This window comes from Trachemys scripta, chromosome 2 (genome assembly GCF_013100865.1).
Source record: "Trachemys scripta elegans isolate TJP31775 chromosome 2, CAS_Tse_1.0, whole genome shotgun sequence".
NCBI classification, from domain to species: domain Eukaryota; kingdom Metazoa; phylum Chordata; order Testudines; family Emydidae; genus Trachemys; species Trachemys scripta.
Window position 1 is genome coordinate 266,600,440 of NC_048299.1, and position 23,331 is coordinate 266,623,770.

The following is a 23,331-nucleotide window of genomic DNA, read 5'->3' on the forward strand; positions in this document are numbered from 1 at the left end:
TCTGAAAATGTTTAGCCTAAATCAACATACAATCTTAAAATGAGGTATTCACATTCCAGTCCAGGGAAGGAATTAAGATCAAGTGAAAATCAAGATTAAAAACCCTCAAACCACCAAATTCCACTCTTCTGCCATATGAGGCACCCCCATAGATCAAGATTATTCTAAATGCTTGAGTCCTTCTCCAGCCCAAACCTCAATAACCCTTTGAGTTTTGCCAGTCACTGACTGCAGCTGGGGAAACCATCTTTACAGTTTGGTTTCCCTTAGCTTCCGTATGGCTCACCGCAGCCAGGAGACTCAAGTAGGAGTATGTAGCTATACATACTGAGGCCTAAATGTGGAACCAGCAGGGACAAGAACTGCAGCAAGGCATGAAGCTTCAAGATGCGGTGTTAATTATTTTTGTACACTATCAATAACGTTTCCTTTGGCCTTGTTTTCATCGCCTGTATTTCTTCCATGAATCATTTGCAACCAAGGCAGTGATGAGCCAGAAATACAACCCATGATCCAATCACCTCCTGAATGTTGAGAGAGAGCTCAAATTCAGCTCTGAATTTCTCAGCTTGGGGCTGGCTCTAAAATGAACTAGATAAAACCCCAGATAAAGCCTCACTCCTGAACTTGGGGAAAGTGTGGATCCACACACCCCTACCTAAATAGTTGCATGGTTGGAAGACAGGATGGGGTTTGGAGTGTGGGTTAATTGAAATGGAATGGGATGTTGGCTTAAGTCTTTATGTTTGTCATGAGTTTATGTTCTAAGAGTCATACCCATGCATCGCACTCTTACTGAAGTCAATGGGAGTTGTGCTTAAAAAAGGATGGCAAGATGTGGCCATAGTTGCTTTTGCTTTTCCACTTCAGCAGTCACCCTACACATGTTTCTTCCTATCTTAAGCATACAGTATAATGGATAGAGCTGTCCTCATCAAGTTTACTCATTTCCAATGATAAGCACTGGCAAACATCCGTCAGATTTCCTATATTTCTGGCTGCTGTTGTGTTTAAAAGCAGAAGTTTCCTTCTCCTCCCTGAATCATGTTTAAAGCTTTAACTTGATTTGCTATGCAGATTTAGCCTAAGTCTACTTCTAAGCTACTATGTCTTCCAGTTGTCAACTCTGGTCTAGATGACTTGGGGCTAATTTCCAAAAGAGTTCAGGGCCAGATGTTCATGGGTTCAGCACCCACAATTGGGCCCAGATTTTTCAAGAGAGCTCCTTCTAGGCATCTAAATAGGACCCAGATTTTCAAAAGTACTCAGCACTCATTGTGATACTTGTGGCCCCAGCTACACACCTAATGTGCTGAAGTCTTGTGAAAATCTAGCCCCTGACGGGCATCCTTGATGTGCTGAAATTTATATCACCGAAGGTGGTTGGCCTCATCCTGAGGCTTAGGGACTGCCAGACTGGTAAACAGTCTTGATTTTCTTTCTCTAGATTACATGTCGTGTGTAAAGCAACAGCAATTGACTTTTATTAGTAGGAGTATTTGAAGCATGCTATTTTCTCTTGGATAAGGGAGTTTTCAGATTCTCCCCAAAGTTAAAACCAACACATAGGTGAATGCCTTTTTAGTAACATGTTTTATATATTAGAGTTACATGACTCACAAATGGAACCAAAATGAAAGTGGCCCCTTTTATATATGGGAGCACACAAATATATGTAACATCAAAATATGACATACTATCACATATTTAAAACACATCTGTCCTTTTCACCTGAGGAAATCTGAGCAAGTGTATATTGTCAGTACCTCCATGTTTTGCTGCAGAGAGCAGGTACTTACTGGAAGCTGTATGCAGTTTTGGTAACACTTCAGGCTTGTATACAGGGGTAGACAACAATAATGAAGGCAGATCTGTTATAAACGAAGGGAGGAAAAGAATATATCAGGCCCTGGCATTTTAATAGAAACATATGGCAGGTTCAGTAAAGGATCAATAGACCACATAGAATTACACATTTGACAAATCATCTGTTTATATATGTGTGTATGTATGAGCCCACATACAGGGACAAATTAATTAATTCCTCTATCATAAATGTACCAGGCAGCATTCTTCACAGGTTATCTCAAAGCAACCTCATTCTTGTACATAAGAAATAAACTTACCCGACTCCGTTTGGACAGCTACTTTGGTTACTTCAGGAGAAGCTGGCTGTGTCCAGAATGGATACATTTCAGCTATGGGAACAAAACCAAACATGTTTCAATATCATTTTAATTGTTATGATTTCTTACCTGTATAATGCCAACAGCATGCTTGGTGTGCTATAGATAAAGACACAGGACTCCTGCCCCCCATGAACCAGATGGCATATAAAATATGGGGAGATGATGAAGGGTGAAGTTCAACATGCATATTGTTAGTCCCATGGTTTTGGCAGGTCACGAACTAGGTGAGGGTAGACATGGATTTACAATACGACCCCTAGCATAATTAAAAAGGCCGGGAGCATGTCAGAGAGGACTTTCCAGGCATACAAGCCACCGTGGCAGAAGGCCCGGGCATGAGAAGAACAGAAAGTGGCTGATGGCTAAGTGGCTCGTGTGAAGTGAAGAAGGCTGAAGAAAGAGGAGCATGGAGGCCTTGGCTGGGTAAGTAGCTGCTGTGGGACAATCCCAATAATTTTGTGTAGCTCCCCTACAATGATGAAATCTCCTCACTAGAAAGAGGAAGAAGTTTCGGCAAATCCTGCATTTGTTCAGCAGAGAAGGAGGGCATTGGTGAAGATGTACCTGCTGCAGAAACAAAGAACGTATATTAAACTGTCCAGCCAGATTTCAGAGCTAATTCAATCCGAGTCACATAATATATGTCTATGGGAAAGAATTATGGACTAGATTTTCAAAAACATCGAGTGATTTTTGCGTGTCCAACTTGAGACTGGAGCTGCATGGAGAGAGGTCATTCCATTTCGTGGAGGCGCTTCATATTTCAGAATTAGTTTTTGTTCCAATTTGGAGTGAAAACCCAAAGTTTAGAAATTCTCTGTGAAAGAGAATGGTGCTCCAGCTCCAGGGCAGTCCACCAAGGGACCTTGGAAGCCCTAAGGCTCTGGTTCATGGAGAGCCTACACGATGGGCTGCCCAAGAGTGCCTGACCTTGGAAGCCCTCTGTCCCCAGTTGGGCTTAGGAGTCATGGCTTCCAGGCTCTCAGTTCCCTAATAGACCCCTGGGTGGGCTGCCAAAGAGCAGGAAGGGAAAACTGGCAGGAAACCAGGCACGTGTGTGCCAATTCTGCCACAATTTAATCGAAATCGAACCATCTCCATGAAAAATCACTTGTCACTTTTGAAAATCATGGCCCAAGCTCTTTCCTCATCTGACTTGAAATTTTTCAACTTTGACACGTATGGAAGCAAAAAGTTACATGTGCAGGATGCTGCTGATGTTTGTGGGAGCTTTGATCTCTGGGTGGGCAAGCTGTGCCCTTATATGCACACACTAGCTCTCGTTTGGCCTTTTGAGGTACCACCAACCTAACTCGCTTCTCTTCCCTTCTTATGCTCAGGTTTTCGGGTAGAGGCTGGGGTGTTTAATGGGTCAGAAGAAGAGTTTCTTCTGGAGAGTCAGAAGAAGAGTTTCTATTGTTCTTTGCACCCCTGGGACACTGCTCCCTGAAAATGACAGGGAGAGGTGGGGGCTGATGTAATTTGTTGAATTTGAGGACTGTTTTCTCAAGATGACAGCGAGTCAAGCCTGATGCTTTTCCTCAGGAAGTAACATTTCAGTGGATTGGGGGCCACAGAAAATCCATGGCTGGATCTAACAGGAGCTGTTTTTCTCTCCCTTCCCCATCCTGTTAAGCCCACATTCTCCTTCCAGCACACAGCCCCTGAGTAGCTCTGCAGAGGGTAGGAAGTTGGGCCAAGAAAGAATCATTTCCCCGGGGTACAGAGTGCCTGAAGAGTCACTCCACAGCTGCTGCTCCAATGCACTCCCTACACAGGCAGGGAGGACAAGCTGAGTGATCACATGAGCAGGATTTGGCCTTTAAGCCTCACTGAAGATGTATAAGCAAAGGACATAGTCTACTGAGTGAGTGAGAGTCCCTTATGTTCCCAGGCATCTGATCACAGCAGACCATTCTCTGAACTCACTTGATGGCTGCATTTGGGGCAAAATATCATAGCTTTCCATGGTAGTAGGAGGCGGCCTTGTAGTGCCCTGTCCTTTTGAAGCATCTGTCTGTAACCACAAGGGCAGCTGTAGAATTGGAAATCCGGATCCTTTTAAACCAACAGTCTTTGGCCATGTGGGAAATCTTGTAGAGAGGATTTCATCTCCTTTCCATGCAACAGTCTGTTCCCAGGAAGGCATCCTTGTCGCTAAAGCCATAAAGGAGCAGGAAGGATGTTGTTATCTGATTGCACATGGATGTACACTTCTACTGCAGCACAGCCAATGCCAAAACATGCAGAAAATGGCAAGCATAACACTTTGGGGAACAGTCATGCCTACAGTACATATGGTAAAACCTGTTGATTCCTAGTACACGTTGAATGGCAACTACTCAACCTCATTAGCGAGGCCAGGGGAGAGATGGATGCATGGTACAATTTCATTTCATTCAACATTTTCTGTTTTCTGAGTGGAAAAACAAAAAAACAAAAAAGTTTTCAAAAACAAACATTTTACTGAAAAGTTTTCTGTTTATTGTAAAAAAAAAGGGGGGGGGGGAATTAAATGTTATTTTTTAGTTTTTTCCCCTAGAAAATAATTCTACTGTTTCCTCACCAGCTCTACTGCTGAGCTAAGAGGTGAGGGTTAAGGAAGGGGAATCGTGTGAAGGGCATATGGGGAAAAAGAAGAGGGATGAGTTTGGTGGGAGTGGGGGGGCAGAAACTGGGATTTGAGAGGGATTGGGGAAATTGGGTGGAGGGAGTTGAGACTGGGAATATGAAAGACAGTGAAGGTTTGGTGTGAGAGGCTTGAGAGACATGGAAAGGGAAAGGGTTTGGGGATAAAGAGAAAAGTGTCTGCGAGAAGGAAAAAGATGAATATTTAGAAATAGCTGGGAGAGAAAAGATGGTCCAGTAGCTTGGGCCCTGGCCTAAGACTTGGCAGATGTGGTTCAAATCCCTGCTTTGCCACAGACCTCCTGCGTCTCCTTGGGAAGTCACTTAGCCTCTCTGTGCATTCGTTCCCTATTTGTAAAATGGGGATAAATAGCGCTCCCTCCTCACAAGGTATTTTGAGGATAAATACATTGAAGACTGTAACGGAGGCCATGTAAGTACCTTCGATAGCTAGATAGAGAAAGAGGAGACAGACTGGTGGGAAGGAGGGGTTTATGGGGAGAATGAGTGAGATTTGGGAAGCATCTTGAACAGTCTCCTCCATCTTACATGCCCTGCAACCACATTTCCTTAATTCACATCCCTCCTTAAGACATTTCTTCTGTGAACAATGAAGTTATTTAAAAAGAAACTTTGGGCCACTCTGTGCACAGAACTTCGAATCCCCAATCCGACACTATTAGCCTGATGTATAATGTTTCTCCAGTTTACATATCTTGTGCTTTAGGAAAAGGCTGTGCCTTCCACTAGATTTTGTCCTGCACCGAGCACACAGTGGTGCGAACCAAACAAGAGACATAAATGCATTTCAACTAGTCTGCCCAGGAGATTCAATACTTCTGAGGATACTTGCGTACTTTTAAATGTCCAAATGTCTTCAGGGAGCTCGTCCATAATCTTGTCAGGGTCTTCTCGTAAGGTCATTAAGCTGGGAAGAATTGAGTCTATATCTTCTAGTTAGTAAAAGTTAGAGTTAGTCGTATCCTATCATGCTCATAATCTAAAACAAATTTGATAGCATTTGGATATGTAAATCAAACACATGGGTTTAGATCTAGTTCTGGTGTAAGAGAAACAACCATTGTCTTTGAAAGAAAAGTAGCTATTGGGCAAAACATCTATATGTTTTTACTGTTTTGTTAAATAGGAGAAATAATTCTCTTGGACTTAATCATGCACAGGTAAAATTCTCATTGACTTCACTTATAATATTTGTGATGTTCATATTGAGCAGAAGATCAATTCACCAGCGGCAGCGTGAGGCCAACACTTTGGGGGGAGGGATAGCTCAGTTGTTTGAGCATTAGCCTGCTAAACCTAGGGTTGTGAATTCAGACCTTGAGGGGGCCACTTAGGGATCTGGGGCCAAATCAGTATTTGGTCCTGCTAGTGAAGGCAGGGGGCTGGACTTCATGACCTTTTGGGGTCCCTTCCAGTTCTAGGATATCTCCATTTGTTATTTTAGGTGTAGCTCAATCTACCATGCAGTTTAGGTTACTACAACAGGTGTTACTGTAGCAACTGGCCAAGTGTGTCTTATCCCCCTCTAGTGGCTAGCTCACATAGAAGATAAGAGCTTATTACTGCTGAGAGTTAATGGAGTTAGCCCTTTAAATCAAGTGCAGTAGATTTAGTGTGGTTTTGGTACTGACAGTTCCTAGCTCTGGAGATCCTATTTTCATACAAGTGTTTGTTATTTCGGGGAAATTCACCTTGATTTACTTTCCCAGATGCGTATCTATGGAATGAACACAAGTGTCTTACAAACCTTACAGACTATATTACCAAATATCATCCATTCATCTCTATAGGAAGAGACTGGGCTGCAGCGACTGACAAGTTCACTGCTAGATAGAATGCTAGCTCCCTCACCTCCCATCCACATCTTAGTCCCTCCAAACATCAGGAGAAGACACAGCTCATGGGGTCATGACTACACCTACCTCTCACACCACACTCATGTGGTGCATAAAATAAAAGACTCTCCTTTTCTGCCCCTAAACATGGTACCAGCATGTGACGCATCCACTAGACACCTCTCCATTATCTCCCACCTTTCAAAGAGATGTGCAAATTCCCCACCATATCTCCAACTGGGGTAAATGCAACACCTTTCCCCTAAATGACTATGCTTTTGTATCCAAATTAGAAATATATATCTCTGGCTTCTTTTCTCTCAGTAAGCAAACCACAGACACTTTCTAAATCTTACACCAGGCACTTAAGACCACATTCAAAGGATAAAGCATTAGATGAACATCTAATCAATCTTCTTATTATTTTCTATTAATTATTTGTGCTTTCTGAGAGCAAATTCAAGGCCATAGTAGTGCTGTTGAATCAAATCCTATAAGATTCTGAACATCTAAAATCCCCAAGGAAGTCAAAGGGCTATGGGTATGCTCAGTACCTATCCCCACTTAAGGGCCTGATTGAAAGGCCACTGAAATCAATTGGAAGATTCCCAGGGCTTGTCTACACTACTGCGCGGGGTCGATCTAAGATACGCAACTTCAGCTACATGAATAGCGTAGCTGAAATCGACGTACTTAGATCTACTTACCGCGGTGTCTTCACTGTGGTAAGTCGACAGCGGTCACTCTCCCGTCGACTCCACTTATGCTCCTCATTCTGGTGGAGTACCAGAGTCAACAGGAGAGCGTTAAGCGGTCGATTTATCGCGTCTAGTATAGACCCGATCCGGCGGGTAGTGTAGACAAGCCCCCATTGACTTCAATGAGTTTTGGATTAGGTCATAAAGGTCAGACTAGGGCTAGATTTCCAATTAGGCACAATAGGCACGTGCCTAGGGGCGCCGGCGTTCTAGGGGAGCCTTACCTTTCTAAAACTGTGAGGGACACGAAGGTCAGCTGTAGGCAGGGGGGCTCTGAAGATGCTGTGCCTAGGGGCTTGTAAGGTGTAAATCCAGCCATGGGCCAGACACTTCATCCACTGGAATCAATAAAAGTTTTGCCTTCAATAGATGAAGAATCTGACCCTAAATTTGGTGATGTGCCAGCGTTGCATTTAACTCAGACACAGTTTCCTGTGGTTAATGTGTAGGATAAACAGACAAGTAAATCTCTGCATTCATTGCAGTGGTAACACGAAAACTTGTTATTCATTTCTTCCTTCAGGATGTACTTACCCAGGAGCGCAGACATATTACTGGAAAATGTGTAATTAATAACAGGAGATTTCTCTATCATTTCCCAAAAGTCAGACATATTTCTGCCTGCAAAAACACATGCACAGAAATAACAAAGCAGATTAAAGCAGTAGATTCTTGAATCAATCAGTGCTGTAAGTATAAGGGTTATAGTCTCGGAAGAGATAAGTTCTACATTTACCTGTTCGGCCTGCCATCACGCAGATATAGATACAGTCTGAATCATTGCTCTGACTCACTGAAAGGAAAACAAATGTAGATCAAATGCTTTTTATTAGTGTACTTTAAAGGAGTTGAAATCATAGCGTCAAAATCCACCTAGTAGGGGTGACTACTAGAGCTAGTTGAAAAATCCCAAGCCAAACTTGTTTTTTGACAGAAAATTCGGTTTTTGACTAAATGAAATTTTTCACAAGTGTCTGCTATCCATAGAAAATTCCAATTTTCTTCAAAGAAGCAAGATATTTCAGTTGAAAAGTGAAATATTTTTATTTGACTATGCCTCTGTGGTGTCTCGTAGGAACTGTAGCGTAGGTGCCTCATGTTCCTTGTCTCCTCTATGAGCTAGATTCCTCCTTGTGAACTACATCTCCCATGATGCACCATATGCAGGGATTCCCATGATGCATTGCCTCTGTTGTCCAAGAGGGGAGATGGTGGTACCTCATGGAAGATGTAATCCAACTAGGGAGTCCACCTTATGCAGGACAATGGGAACATAAGACATCTGAACTACCATGAGGCATTGTGATAGCATTTCCAAATGAAAATATTTTTGTTTTCAGCTGAAGTATTTTGGTTTCTGGATGAAATTTTTCAATATTCAAATTTCCTCCAAAAAATAGACCAAATATGATTTTTTCCCTTTTTTGTCCAAATTTTCCATGAAAAAAATCCCCATTTCAAACCAGTTCTAAGAGCTACTCACCAGTATAAGAGGAGCCTAGGTTGGAAGAGTCCTGTCTTGAGTCTGGTTCACTCCCAAATGTACAATTTTTTTAAATAGCAAATAATATATCAACAGTTGTTTTTACAAGATTACCAATTAACTGCACCTCAGAGTTTGAAGTCTTCCTATTAATCTGTCTGTCAATATAGTTAGGAAATTCTGCAATTTTAAGGTAATATTATTTATGGTTTGGTTATGCAGTCCTTAGTCAAGTTGATGTGCAGTAGCTCAGATGAGCAGTCTCTAAAGTCAGTGGGATTCCTTGTGGAGTAAGTTGCTCCCAGATGTAAGGAAAGGTATCAGAATCTGACCCTGAGGCCTTGGCTACACTTACCCGCTAATTCGGCGGCTGGCAATCGAACTTCTGGGTTCGACTTATCGCGTCTAGTCTGGACGCGATAAGTCGAACCCGGAAGTGCTCGCCGTCGACTGCGGTACTCCAGCTCGGCGAGAGGAGTACCGCGGAGTCGACGGGGGAGCCTGCCTGCCGAGTGTGGACCAAGGTAAGTTCGAACTAAGGTACTTCGAACTTCAGCTACGTTATTCACGTAGCTGAAGTTCCGTACCTTAGTTCGAATTAGGGGGTTAGTGTAGACCTGGCCTGAGTTATATAAGGCAATTGACAGGATTTTAAGGGTAATAACCAAATAAAATAATTTTCAAAGGGATATTTATCCCCTAAAAATATTCAGGAAAAGTTAGTCCCACATTTTGGGCCAGATTCTGATACATATACTCAAGTTGAATAGTACCTTACACCAGTAATAGTAATAGTAATGATAATCATAAATAATATCCAGGGCTTATAATCAGTAGATCTCAATGCACCTATAAAGGTATATCAAAGCACCAGTCTACAGATGGGGAAACTGAGGCACACAGAGATGAAGTGACATGCTCAAGATCACCCAGCTGGTCAGTGGCGGAGCTGGGACTAGAAGCCATGTCTTTGGAATCGCAGTCCAGCACTCTATGCACTAGGCAACATTGCCATCCCCTGTCCCACTGAAGTCAATAAGTACTTGTGGAGAAAGTTTGAAGGACTATTTGTGGAATGTGATACTAAAGTTGACTAAGGGAACCTTAATCCAGCCCTAAATTAATCCCTTTACATTGTTGGTCATATGTTACAAAGACGCTGACAATAATTCATTACATTATGAAACAGAGTTTTAATAAAAATATTTTCTCAAGGTGATGGTTTACAGTTGCAGTCCCTATTCTGTGAGGTCAATACTGCTGGTGAAGCAGTGCGGATAGCTACCACCTTAGTGTTCATAACATGCCCTTTCTATGTTCCAGGAGTGAACAGGACAATGATAAAAAGAAATGCACACCTGAGACGATGGAGGTTGATTTGAAAATTTCTGTGAGGTAACTGGTGGAGTTTCCAATAATATCAACAAGTAAAGCTGTAAAATCTAGAAGACAAAACAGAGCAGGATTAGAATCCGAGGCCCCAGTTCAGTAGCCCATCCCTGTTCAGCAAAGCACTTACTTTTAGGCACGTGCTTTGCCTTTGATTTCAGTGGTAATTAAGAATGGGCTTAAAGTTAAGCATGGGCTTAAGTGCTTTGCTGAATAGGGATGGATTTAAGTACAAACTTAAATACTTTGCTGACCTGGGACTCAAATGCTTATCAGTAGGAATGCTCTGAAGTATAACAGAGAGGTTAAATACTGCATACAGGGAAACGTTCCCTTATGTGTACATGGCCTATGTGCCACTGAAATCCCATTTAGGTGCTACATAAACTCCCAAAATAAGACTTACGTGATGCCAAGGCCTTCACTGGCCCTCTACACTGAAGAGAAAATCACTTTTAGAGCCAACACTGTGGTATCAATTTTAGCAGCTTTTCACTACATGGCATTTATATTACAGTGAACTTGTGTAACTTGGCTTAGGAAATCAGCAAGAGAAAGGAATACAGGCCACAAATGTAAGCTTAGCCCCCGTGGCCTTTAATTTGTAGACAAATTGCTTAGTGTTATTCTCTTTCCCCAACTTCTGTCTTTTTATCTTCCAAACCTTTTATTACTTTGCTTGCCAACTCATAGGAGCAGTTTTGTTTCGTATTTGTACCGGGCCTAGCACGATGTGCCCCTGGTCCATGAGGGGTGCTCTTACAGGCTATCATAATACAAATAAATAATCCTAATTATGGTAGTGCCCAGAGTTCCCAAGTGGGGCACAGGAATCCCATTGTGCTAGGTGCTGCACACACATATGTGCAGACATGAGTTCTAGCCCCCCCAAAGCAGGAGAAATAACCAGGATTATGGAATATCCTTTTCATGTGTCACAGCGGGGACACTGTACCGGCCCAGAGCCATGCCCAGGTTGGTGCAAGAACAAGGGGCACGGAAGCACCATATGACTCTGTAAAACAGCTGGATGCCAAGTCACCAGCGCTGGGAAATGGCCAGGTGCACAAAATGGGAAGAAGTGGCATCACACACGTTCTGGAATTTGAACAGTGCTCAGAGGGGGTGGGGGGAATTTGTGCAATTGAGCTCCTCACCCCACTAAACTGCCCTATATAGACCCCAGTCTTCTTTTCCTCCTTCCCCCACTCTGGGCTTAGAGGGGTTACTGCAGGCTTGGTCTGGAGGAACCCCTGGACATCTCCAGGGACCTGAGAGCAGCTAGAGAAGCTAAATTGTACTACAAAATTGAACCCACGGATATCAGCTATTGCTGGGAGGCTATAAAGGGGCTGTCTTTCTCCCCGCATTCCCTATGAAGAAATGCTGGGTTTTTTCCCCCAGTGGCAACTCATCTTGTCTGCTTGGCTGATAGCTCCATCTCAGGGCTGCCAGCAGGGAGCAGTCTTCTCGTGCTCAGTTCACTGAGTCTCTCCAGTGCTTCAAACTAGCCACTTACCATGGCTTTTGACTTCAATGTGACTACAACTCTCTCATGAAGAAAGTTGCAGGACTGGGGCTGAGAACCTGCAGCTCAAATGGAAACAATTTGGCTTAAACACACTCAAACGCCAGCCCGCTCTCAGTCACACTGCTTTTACACCCACCTGTTAAGTCATTTGTCATGTTGTTTAAACAGTAGCAATACCTCATAGGGAACTTGCTGGGGTCAACATTTTTCAGGTTAGAAACTGCAAAGAGGGACAGTGGAAACTGAAATCTTGATGGATTACCGTCTAAGAAAATGCATTTGAGAGTAGAATAAAACGGTATGGTACCCACTGTTATAAATGGCGACCGAAACTTTGTGGAAGGCAAAGGAGCTGTAAGAGGTAATGCTCAGCAAAGAGAAGAATTTTTTGGTACCTGCAGAAAAATGTGCACATGTCTATTAATGACTTGGATGGGTTATTTGTAACCCAGCTATTGAGTCTGATATAACAGTGGCATGATTTTATTTCTAAAGCACACCATACAAAGACTGTAGACAGATGCATTTGAATTTTGTTTTCATTGTGAGCTAGCAGAAATAATTTTAAATCACCATTTTTAATTTTAAGCAAACAAAACTAGAGGGACCAGTACAAAAATAGATGGGGGTGGGGGGAGGAATGAAAGGGCAATACAATAAATGTGGATCAAAGAAATCATTCTAAAGACACCTTGTTAATAATTACACACACATACACACACAGCCACACACCATGTTACAGCAACTCATCCAAATACAGCATACTGTATTTTTACAGCTTTGTCCCCTAACTCCTTTAGCTCCATATTTCAACTTATGTGGAGCCGACAGTCCACAACATGTTTCACATCCTTTTGTAGCACAATGTTACCTTTGAGAGCTGTATTTAACATTCCGTTCACTAGTTCAGTCAGGTTAATCGCAGCCAGATCAACGGATTTGGCAGGCAGCTCTGAAAAAGAAGCAGCATTTCTGAACATCAGACATTTGACAGTACTAGGAACCTGTCAATGTGCTGTGTATATATTCCTCTAAATGACTTGGATAAAGTGATTCAGTGAGACGCTACCATCTGTGGGAAAATGAAAACATCAAATTGCTTATTAGGGCTAGAAAACAATGTCTGATGACTCTGAGAAGCTAAATATACCGTGAGAGCAATGCAACAGCTGATACTAGAATCAGGTGAGAACAGCAGGTGCAGTGCTACGTCAACATGAAGATAGGGCACTGTATATGCATTCACTAATTAAAAGGCATTTTTGACAGTGTTCCTCAGTGCTCTGCTGTGGATGCCAGCTTACTCATTAAAATCCTAGGATGTTAGAGTCCCTTAGTGAGCAACACATATTTTCATTAAAGTGGCATTGAATCAGGTGCCCATTTATAAACCACACTCATCTGGAAGAAATTTGCTCTTAAATTTCCACCTGTGCATGTTGCATAGTATTGGAATGAAGATTCAGCTATTTTAATGAGATGCCCTGATTGGCCAAGGAGAATAACCTAACTACATCTGGTCACATTTTTTTAATTTGAGAACATTTTCTGATCAAAAATTACTAGGGCTTTTTTCTAAATGACAATTTTGTAGAAAATGTTTTGTTTAGTTCAAACAAGACAATTAAAAACTAAGGGAAAGGGCAGAGGTGGAGGGGGTGGGATTGGGGGGCGGGGAGGAGGAGGGCATGGATGAAAAATCCAAGCCAGAAAAAAAAATCAGTGTTGGGGGGGGGGAGGGGAAATTCTATGACAATGTCTTACCATTTTTGACCAGCTCTGAACCAACATGTTACAAACACGTTCACTGACAAGTGGAAATGAAAAACCAAACTCACCTAACTTGGGTATTTAGAACAACAGGAAAGCTGCAATACATACAGTGCAACTGGGAGCGAGGAAGAGACATAGAAGCCACACAATGTGCTATAGAAACCAAACCACTCCTCCTCCTCGCTAAGAACCCATCTGAGGTTAGCAGGATGGCTTCTGGAACGTAAATGGGGTTGCAGCCATTGGTCAGGAAGGCGCCGGCCACTGGAAGCGGTGTCCGGTTTGGGTAGATGTTAGGATGAGAATGAGAGTGTCCGAGGCAACCAACGGTTGGGAGGAGGGAGTGAGCAACATCAGGGAATGCTCATGGAAAGATGGATATCATAGGAAGCAGCAGGAGAGTGGTCTTCAGTTTGCATGATAAACAGGGAGATGGCTGCTGAGTCCCTTTCCAGGGTTTCAGGGGAATTAGGCATCAGGAATGGGGTGCGGTTGTTTCTAGGGGGGTAGCTGTAGGGAACAGCGGCTGTGGAAGGGTTTGCCTGGCTGCCGTTCCTGAGTGGAAATTACCGAACAGGAGTCCACTCACCAAGCAGCACCCATTGGGCTAGCTACCATACTTCTGACTCAAACTTAACCCCACACAATCAGAGTAACTTCTGAAGCCATGTGCCAGGCCTTACCTGCAGTAGCCAGCACTGGCACACTCTTCTCCTTCTTATTTTCTCCTTTTATGCCTGCAGCTGTAAAATGGAGAAAGTGGAATCTGAGAAATGACTTTCCCACTCAAATGACCAACCAGGATTCTCCAAGGGTTTCTCTGTTGCCAGCGTGATGGCTGTGAAATGGTTGGACAATAGTATTGTGAACTAGTCCATCATTCAGAGCCACACGTTATTTCTATAATGGCAGCAGAGCGTGTACATACCGACAAGGAAGAATCTGACCCTAAAATGACCTAGCTTTTAAAGGAACAAAGGTTAAGAAATTAGCTTTTCTCTCCCCTGTCCCCACCTCCCGCCCCGCCTCCAGCCCGAGCTTGCTTTCAGTGAAGTCAATAGCCTAACACCCTTCAATTTCAGTGGTACAGGAGCAGGCCCTTAATACAAGTGAGTAACTTCCTTTAACAGGAATCAAAGGAAGAAGAGAGCCACAAAGTGTTATAGAGATTGAGTGCCAGGTTTGCAAGCACCATTACCCATAAGATGCAAAGGATGATGCGGCATGCCATGCTGAAAACGGTGACTGCTACACGCATGCTGATTATCAAACCTTGCTATTTGACATGTTACTGCTGTATGTAGTCGTACAGCTAAGGTGCTGGGCTGGGATTCCAGAAATCAATTCCTGGCACTGTCTTGGGCAAGTCACTTAATCTCTCTGTGCCTCAGTTCCCTGTCTGTGAAACGAGAATAATAATACTCCCTTTGTTTGCCTTAAAACTCTTCAAGGCAGGGACTGTCTCGTCTCCTGTGTTTGAACCAGGCCCAGTACAGTGAGCCCCTGATCTTAGCTGGAGCCACTAGAAACAACCATAACACAAATAATACTTAAGAATGGTAATGTTGAAGAGGTAGGCTCAACAGTGCTGGGGAATGAGGTCTTCCATTTATTTGCAGATCATGTGGCCCAGACAGCATCAATGCAAACTTTTCAGGGCAACATACTACCTTAATCCTGGTGTAACAGCAATGACTTGTCGGCAGGCAGAATCGAACCTGGGACCTCTGAAGCTTAGTGTATGAGCCTATACTGCATGAGCTAAAAGGCAGATCCTTCTAAGCCAACGCTGTTACAGACTGATCAAGCTCTCGATGGTCTAGGTGCCACTAGAAGGGGACAGAGCACCACACCAAGCGGGCATGGGCTACACTGGCAGGCTCAAGAAGATGGTTCATTGTGAGTCCCAGCAATTGCTGGCCTTTCTGGTATGTTAATTAGTTCTAACACCACTGTGACACAAAGGCTCTTAGGCAAAAGGTCTCATTCTTTGCAAACATCTCTCCTCAGACCTGAAAATGCACTACACCAAACACATATCTTACACACATCTATTTATCCATAAAGAGGAATATATAACATATCTACAGAGAGCTCATAACTTGCCAAGATTCACAATCAGTGTGAGATGCCTGCATGGGTAATATTTAAGGAATAATGTATTTATATTGAAATTATGCTTTATGGACTTGGGGTAAAACTTAGTCGCTGGGGCCAATATGTCTCAGTGATGGCCCATTCGGGCAGGTGGGACTTGTCACCCCACCCTGTCTAGGTGGTGATGCCACAAAATTTCAGCATTTTTAACTACCTAAGGAGGTGGAGAATCAGGCACCCTGGCCTGAGCCTGTATTTTCTATCTCCCTTAGGTGAAAGCAGATTGGCATGTCCTTTTGGCTTTGAGAGTGATGGATGGGAAAAACATTTTGGATGTTCCCGGGGCAATATCAAAGTGCACGTGCTGGGGAAATTATTTTATCATGTCTCAGAATAAATTGTCGGTGACAGTGGCATTTCAAACATACTTCACACTTACCCAAGTTCCATATGAGAAGGAGACATAGAAATCCTGCACTCAATTTAACAGGCACATGCTGATGGAACCATGGCATTTTGGAAACCTACTTCCAGTCGCTTCAACTGTTTTAGGAGAAAGAAACAAGATTTTGGTGAGCCTACATGGATCCAATGCATTTGTCAGTTTCAGTGTTTCCAACTTTTGCAATATTTTGTGTTGTTCTTAATCTCTGGATGCTAGAATCAGATGAGAATCTTGGATTTTACTTGAAAAAAACAAAACAAAGCTAAGTTTCTCACCCTTGTGATTGCAGAGAAAAAGCTAGAAAATGTGACCTGAAAGCTAAAAATCTCAGAAGGAAAAAACCCCAAAACATGAAAAAACTAAACCAAAAATCTAGAATTCCTTTTTATTCAGACTCATAATATTTTGGGCTCTGACTCAAGGTTTTTGAATGATTGGGACTGTCAATATTGCAGTTTACAGATGTTTCAAAGACTCATACTTAGAGCTGGTTAGGAAAAAAAGGAAGAAGTTTTGACAGTTTTTCTTTAAATTTGTCCCCCTCCCTTTTTTTCAATATCAGAAAATGTCAGCCAGCTTCATCATTGGCTGAAATGATGGGGGGAGATTTCATGAAAACGCAGTCAAAAGTTTTTCTAATTTAGTTTTCAACGGCAATCTTCTCCATGCTCGATAGTTAATGGTAAGAATACACACTGAACTCTTCTTAGCCTCAGGATAATACTGCGTAATTAACAAATTATTACCATTTCTATTAACCAAGTCATCCTGATATTTAACTTGTTAGAAACTAAAATAAATTCTGAAAATAGTTGAAGTATGATTCTATTGTAAAAATGGTATTGAGGGATTCCATGTTTAGTGTGTCCATGTTACATTTACTCCTCTTACAAGAGAAAGATGTTTCTTCTAACTGCTAACCTTGCAAACTCAAACTGGGATCTGAGAGTCAAGCTGAATTCTTTCTACCTAATGCATCATTACCATTAATAAATAAAAATAATAAGGTCTAGCTCTTATATAGCACGTTTTCGTCAATCTCAAAGCTTTTTACCAAAGATATCAGTATTATCCTCATTTAACAGGTGGGGAAACTGATGCACAGGGAGGTGAAATGACTTATCTAAGTTCACTCAGCTGGCCAATGGCAGAAACAATCTAGTCGTCTAAGTCTTAGTCCAATGTTCTATTGTCTAGATCACCCTGCCCCGCCACCTGTCCAAGCCTGTTGCTTTCTGTGCACAGGTTTAGCTGAAGGCAGACTGTAAGGCAATGCGGTTGCCCAGGTGACCCTGCACTGGGAACTTAGTTTACAACTCTATTGATGAAGCATGAGACAGCCAGTAACAGCTTACTCTCCCATTCATTTATAGCATCTGTAAAATTGACAGGAGTGAAAAAGAGTGAAACTTACCTGTCACTAAAGTCAGCAGATCTGACTGAGTACAAACAGGGAGCAGATGTGCTGACTAGGGAAGTGCTAAGATTTGTACTTTGCCATCATCTGGTCATTTCAGTTGGGCAGTTATGTATGGTGAGCCAAATAGGGTTTTTTAAAGCACTTGTCTGTGTTGAGAGTGGTACTGAGCTGCTCCACCCCAAATCAGTCTTTTTGGGTGGGACAGAGGGATGGGAAGAGAGACGCTTTAGCCAGAGTTTTGCTAAATTTTAAAAGGCTTTGTTTAGCCACAGTGGGCAAAAGGTTGCTTTAATCTGCAAATATGTTATATAATTATATTAACAATGGCACTAGTCACATGATTAAAATGAAGCACATGGTTAAGTGCTTTGCTGAATCAGGCTCTAAAACAGCATAAGTAGCCTTGATCCACTGTGAAAGAGAACTGATGGAAAAAGTCCAGAATTTGTCAGCCAGATATCACTGTAGGAAAGGTAAGTGAGAGCACAAAGCATGCTTGGGGACGCATGTCCCTACTGCAGCCTGTGGACAGCATGTGCATAAAGAAAGCATCAGCGACACACAAGTTTCCTTTTCGTCTCTCTGCTCTCTTCCGCTCCTAAGAGCATTTGACAAATTTGTTTAAAAAGCAAAAATAATTTTAATACAAATATTGAAGCCAAACGCTGCCATTCCATTGGCTCAAGGATTTTTCTTGTTTTATTTCTTTCTGTTGTGTGCATTGAATGAATTCCTGAGCCAGGCTCACTGTGGTAAAAGGAGACCAAATTCCCTTTCCATGCTCAGGGCTGGCTCTAGGTTTTTTGCCGCCCCAAGCAAAAAAAAAAACAAACAAAAAAAACACCTCCAAGAGCACAACTGCTGAAGCAAAAAAAAGGGCTGGAATGCCGCCCCTGAAATTGTGCTGCCCCTGAAATTGTGCAGCCCCAAGCACATGCTTCGTTTGCTGGTGCCTAGAGCCGGTCCTGTCCATGCTCAATCTGCTCCCCCGATAAACAAACAGGAAACAAAATTAACTGCTTTGATATGACAGAGTGTAAAAGGCCCCTGGGGACTGGTAACAACCACAAGCCCACTACTTCACTCACACAACATAGCTTGGGAGTCTTGTGGCTCAGGGCGGGATGCTCCCTCACTCGGCTGCCTGGTTTCCAGGGGTACATGAACTCTTTAGAATGGGGCGTAGCTTGTTTCTCACAGTGCACCCAGCCCGCTCTGGGAGCCAGTTTGAGTAAGGGAGCCACAGTTCAGCCCCACTGGGGATGACTTCTGCGTTGAGGGTGCATGGAACAACAGTTGCTGCTCTCTCCTTCCAGCTCAGGGCCTGCAACTATTATTTGGCCTGGCACAAGCAGCACAAGATGTGGAAGTTCCCAATATTGCCAACCCCCAAAATTCAGAATCGTGAGTCAGATGCCCCAAAATCACAAGATTGGCCCCAACATCATGAGATTTTTTTAAAAAAAGCCCAGATTATCTCGTGATTTTTGGTCTGCCTTTTGAGTTTTGAACTCCCCCTCTCCCTCCGCCTCGTGTGCAGGGTAGTTACAATGTTGTCACCTCTCCCAAATGTACAGTAAAGTGATTCCCGGCCCTGTTGCAGGAGCTCTCACTGGGGGAACAACTAAGATTAAATTACATAGATTTGTATGAAATGATGCCAGATGGTTGCCCACTACCCCGTCTCCAGGGGAAGAGCAGCCAGTCAGAGCTGCTGCATATGGAACTCTGCACCCACCCCCTCAGGAGTTGACACCATTCTCACAGGAGCGAAGGGGGCAAGAAAGAGCCCCCCAGCTCAGGGTGGCTCCACCCCCTCCTTCCTCCTCCTTTCTTGTGAAAAACGAGGCAGTCTTCTCCCTGCTCCTCCCCCCTCACCGCTTCATCTCTCCAGCACCAGGCATGGGAAAGGGGAGGAGAGGGGAGTGACGGACCCCAGAGCTGCAAGTGGAGCAGAGGTGGGGGATGAGGGCAGATGTGGGGCTGAGGGGTGGGCAGAATTGATTGCTGAGCTGGGGGAGGGGCAAAGTTGATGTGGGTGTTTGCATAATTAATTTCTGGGTTGTGGGATAGGCAATTGTGGGGCACAGAATTAATTAGAAATGTGGGGTTTGGGGAGAAGCTGGAATCAAACAAACAAAAGGAAGTACGTCTTCACAAAATGCACAGTTAACCTGTTGCTGGGGGATGTTGTGAAGGCCAAAACTATAATTGGGTTCAAAAAAAGAACTAGATAAGTTCATGGAGGAAGCTGCCAGGAAGAGGGGATCTGCCCGCCAGCTGCAGAGAGCTCGGCCGCTGAGCCCTGAGCTGCCGCAGGAGGCGGCCGCACTGAGCATTGGGAGCGATGGCTGAGGAGCCCGCCCGCTTCACTCCTCTAGCCGCCCCCGCCACTCCCCACCCCCCAATGGTTCCTCTGGAGTCCGGACGTGCTGCCCCCGTCCCCCGCCTGCAGGAGCCCAGCGGCGGCCCGGCAGGCTCCGCTTTTTAAAAAATTTCTGGGTTGCCCGGGCGAGGGAAACAGGAAGCTGCCGGGGAGAGGGGATCTGCCTGCCAACTGCTGCCCGCCCCACTGCTCTGCTCCCCCCAGCCCCCAGGAGAAGCAAGCAGCGCCCGTCTGCCACCCCTTCCCCCGTGCCCGGCCCCCCCCCCACCCACTGAGCCCCTCCGAGGGGGGGGGCGCAGCATGGCCGCAGCGTGGCCAGAGGAGCCAAGGGAGGGGGGGCGTGGAGCGGCCGGAGGAGGAGCCAAGGAGGGGCGTGGCCAGAGGAGGAGCCAAGGGGGGGGCGCCTTATTTATGGTTGCTCCCGCTGCACTGAGAAGCTGGCTATGCCACTGCCAACAGGTAGCAGTCAGAGCCAGAATCATGTTACTTGGTACACTCAGGTGTGTTGGCAACACTAATTTTCACACGTGCACACTGGGGATAGATAAGAGGAGTTTAAAAATGTGAAGACAAACAAAAAAAATATAATATTGTCTTTAAAATGAAATCTCATGATTTGAGAAGACATCCAATGATTTTGAGGGGGGTCTGACTCATGATTTTTGAACTTTTGTTGATCTGAACTGTGGATAGCTCTCATCCACCATAATTATTACTTTTGCTAACTATACTGTATGATTTTTAAATGGGAACTATTTCTTGAACATGTGGGAGAGAGGACCTTATACTAAAGTATGTTTTTAACCAACAATTATCTGTCTAAGATCTTTTCTTGGCACATCCGCACATCTCTGAGAACAGGGGGCTTAATCTGGCACTCAGCAAAACACACATAAGAGTAAATGGGAAATTTTGCCTGTGTAAGAATTGCAGTATCAGAGACTGCATTGAGTGATGCAACAGTATCAGCAGGCGGGGCATAACATTGTGTTTTTGGCGGGAGGGTCTATAAATATGATAATTTCCCACTCATTATTCAGTCATGGAAAAGTAAACCATTATTTAAATATACTAAACTCAGAATCCTGAGAACTTTCCCTCATCAGCAGTTGGTCCTCAAGTCCCTTTAACAACAAATTGGAGAGGTTCAGAGCGACAAGAATGATTCAAGTTCTGCAAAAACTTGATTACAATGAGAAATTTGAGAAGCTCAATCTATTTAGCTTAACAAAAAGAAGGATAAGAGTTGACTTGATCGTGGGGTGAAATCCTGGACCCATGGAAGTCAACGGGAATTTTGCTATTGACTACCATGAGACCAGAATTTTACACAGGGTCTGTAAGTACCCGCATAAGGAGATATATCTGAAACTAGAGGGTTCTTTAATATAGCTGGTCTGACAGGAAAATTTCCACAGGAAATTCTGATATTTTGATTTCTGTTTTTGTTCTGAATTTCCACAAAATGGGAATTCCAGACAATTTTGATTCCGAACTCTCAGAATGTTTTGTTTTGTCAATGTTCAATTGTTTTGCTACACTGATGTTGACATGTTTCATTTTGATAAGGTACAGATGTTTTGCTAATGTCAAAACATTCTAATATAAAACAGTAAAATATAAAAGTTGAATCAAAACAATAAAGTTGGAACAAACTGTTTATACCTTATTGAAATTAAACATTTTGATATTATTGAAATGAAATGTTTTGACATCAGAGCAAATGGGGGCCCCTTTCTGCCCCTTCCTCAGGGCCCAACCTGTTTCATCCAGGGTCTCCACCCTCACTGCAGCCTTGCAACACCTTTTGCTCCTTTCTGCACCCCCCTCATCTCCCACAACCTCAAGACCAGAGAATCTCCCTCCCCGCACCACTGCCCCGGGGCCGCAGCAGGGAGTGAGAGCTCCTCCAGTCCTGGGGCTGCAGCGGGAGTCCAGGTGCTGGGGCTTCCATTGTCACTCCTTGCGCTTCTGAGGGGAACCAGGGTTGGGGCACTTGGGCTTCTCCCACCTCGCCTGCTGGCGATTCTACTGGAGAGCGGGTCAGGTGCGGGGGCTTGCCCTGCCGCCCTGCAACTTCTGCTGAGGATGGATTGGTAGCCCCTGGAGGGGGGTCCCCCACCCCGTAGCTGCTGCTAGGCATGGAGGCTGCTGGGGGTGGTGTCCATCCCATGGCAGCCAGGACGGGGTCAGGAGCTGCTGACGGGGGCTTCCCCTGCCCAGCACTGCTGCTGCAGAGCAGGCCTGGGGCTCCGGGCTTCCGCTACCGGTGGTGGATTTTTTCCAGGGGGTCCCCAGTTGGCTGGGCCCCCTGGGCACGGGCCCCGTTGACCCAGTGGCGAATCCAGCACTGTATAGGGTCCAATTCAGCAAAACTTTCAAGCACGTCTGTAAGTGTTTTGTTGAATTGAGACCTCAGAGCTTTGCTGAGTAATTAGCCTACACCAGGGGTTCTCAACCTTTTTCTCTTTGAGCCTGCCCCCCCTCCCCCGCAACGAGCTATAAAAATTCCATGGCCCACCTGCACCACCACAACTGTTTTTCAGTAGATTAAAAGCCAGGGCCAGTGTTAGAGGGCAGCAAGCAGAGCAATTGCCCGGGCCCCATGCCACAGGGGGGCCCCATGCCACAGGGGGCCCCACAAAGCTAAGTTGCTCAGGCTTCAGCTTCAGCCCTGGGCTGCAGGGCTCAGGATTCGGCTTTCTGCCCCCAGTCCCAGTAAGTCTAATGCTGGCCCTGCTCTCTGGTTTATTTTGGCGGATCCCCTGAAACCTGCTCCTGGCCCCCAGGGGACCCCGATCCCTGGTTGAGAACCGCTGGCCTACACCTCAATTTGTCACGTTTTGGGAGGATAAAAGAATCACAGAAATTATTGATGTTTGTAATTGCATTTCTCAGAAGGACAAGGTGTGTCAGCAGAGCTGTCGTTCATTCTTTGGTTCAACAAATGTTCCCAGAGGAAAAGGGGAGTTTATGTATCCAGGTAGTTTCCTAGCCAGGTTTCAGCTTTTTTGAGTTTATTTAAAACTGTTAGAGAGCTCAACAGTGCAGAGAGAGAGAGAAAGAGAGAGAGAGACCTACAATGTGTGCAATATTGCATGATATAACAGGGACTGGAGAAAGCAAAGCCTGCAGCGGGCAAAGCAGAGGTGGGAGATAGAGGAACATAAAAATTGCCATACTGGAAAAATTAGGGGAGAGATGTAAAAGGGAATGGGAAAAGTAGCCAATATAACAGAACAAGATTGAAGTACAATGATTTGAGTGCTAAAATACTGTGGCTATGGAGAGAGGCCTACCTCTGCCCCAGAAGTATATTAGAATATTCAGATTTTTAAATCAAACAATGTCATTCTGCATTAGAAACTCCCACCTG

The 23,331-nt window shown here is 44.2% G+C and overlaps 1 protein-coding gene across 4 annotated transcripts in view; it reads right to left on the reverse strand.

The window, feature by feature from the left end:
* The window catches only part of HHLA1 (HERV-H LTR-associating 1), a 44,917-nt gene that overhangs the window by 19,971 nt on the left and 1,615 nt on the right, over nt 1–23,331 (reverse strand). For 2 of the 4 annotated variants that reach the window (XM_034763635.1, XM_034763632.1), the window contains exons 2-13: nt 16,144–16,247; nt 14,291–14,350; nt 12,706–12,786; nt 12,146–12,229; nt 11,971–12,054; nt 10,273–10,356; nt 8,168–8,224; nt 7,966–8,052; nt 5,675–5,770; nt 4,119–4,346; nt 2,127–2,198; nt 1,800–1,871 (exon numbers count right to left, since the gene is read on the reverse strand). In XM_034763635.1, the coding sequence (XP_034619526.1) occupies nt 1,800–1,871; nt 2,127–2,198; nt 4,119–4,346; nt 5,675–5,770; nt 7,966–8,052; nt 8,168–8,224; nt 10,273–10,356; nt 11,971–12,054; nt 12,146–12,229; nt 12,706–12,786; nt 14,291–14,350; nt 16,144–16,219 (1,081 nt within the window). In that variant the 5' untranslated portion in view covers nt 16,220–16,247. The remainder of the gene's footprint in view (nt 1–1,799; nt 1,872–2,126; nt 2,199–4,118; nt 4,347–5,674; nt 5,771–7,965; nt 8,053–8,167; nt 8,225–10,272; nt 10,357–11,970; nt 12,055–12,145; nt 12,230–12,705; nt 12,787–14,290; nt 14,351–16,143; nt 16,248–23,331) is intronic. The other 2 variants (XM_034763633.1, XM_034763634.1) reach the window with 2 other exon arrangements.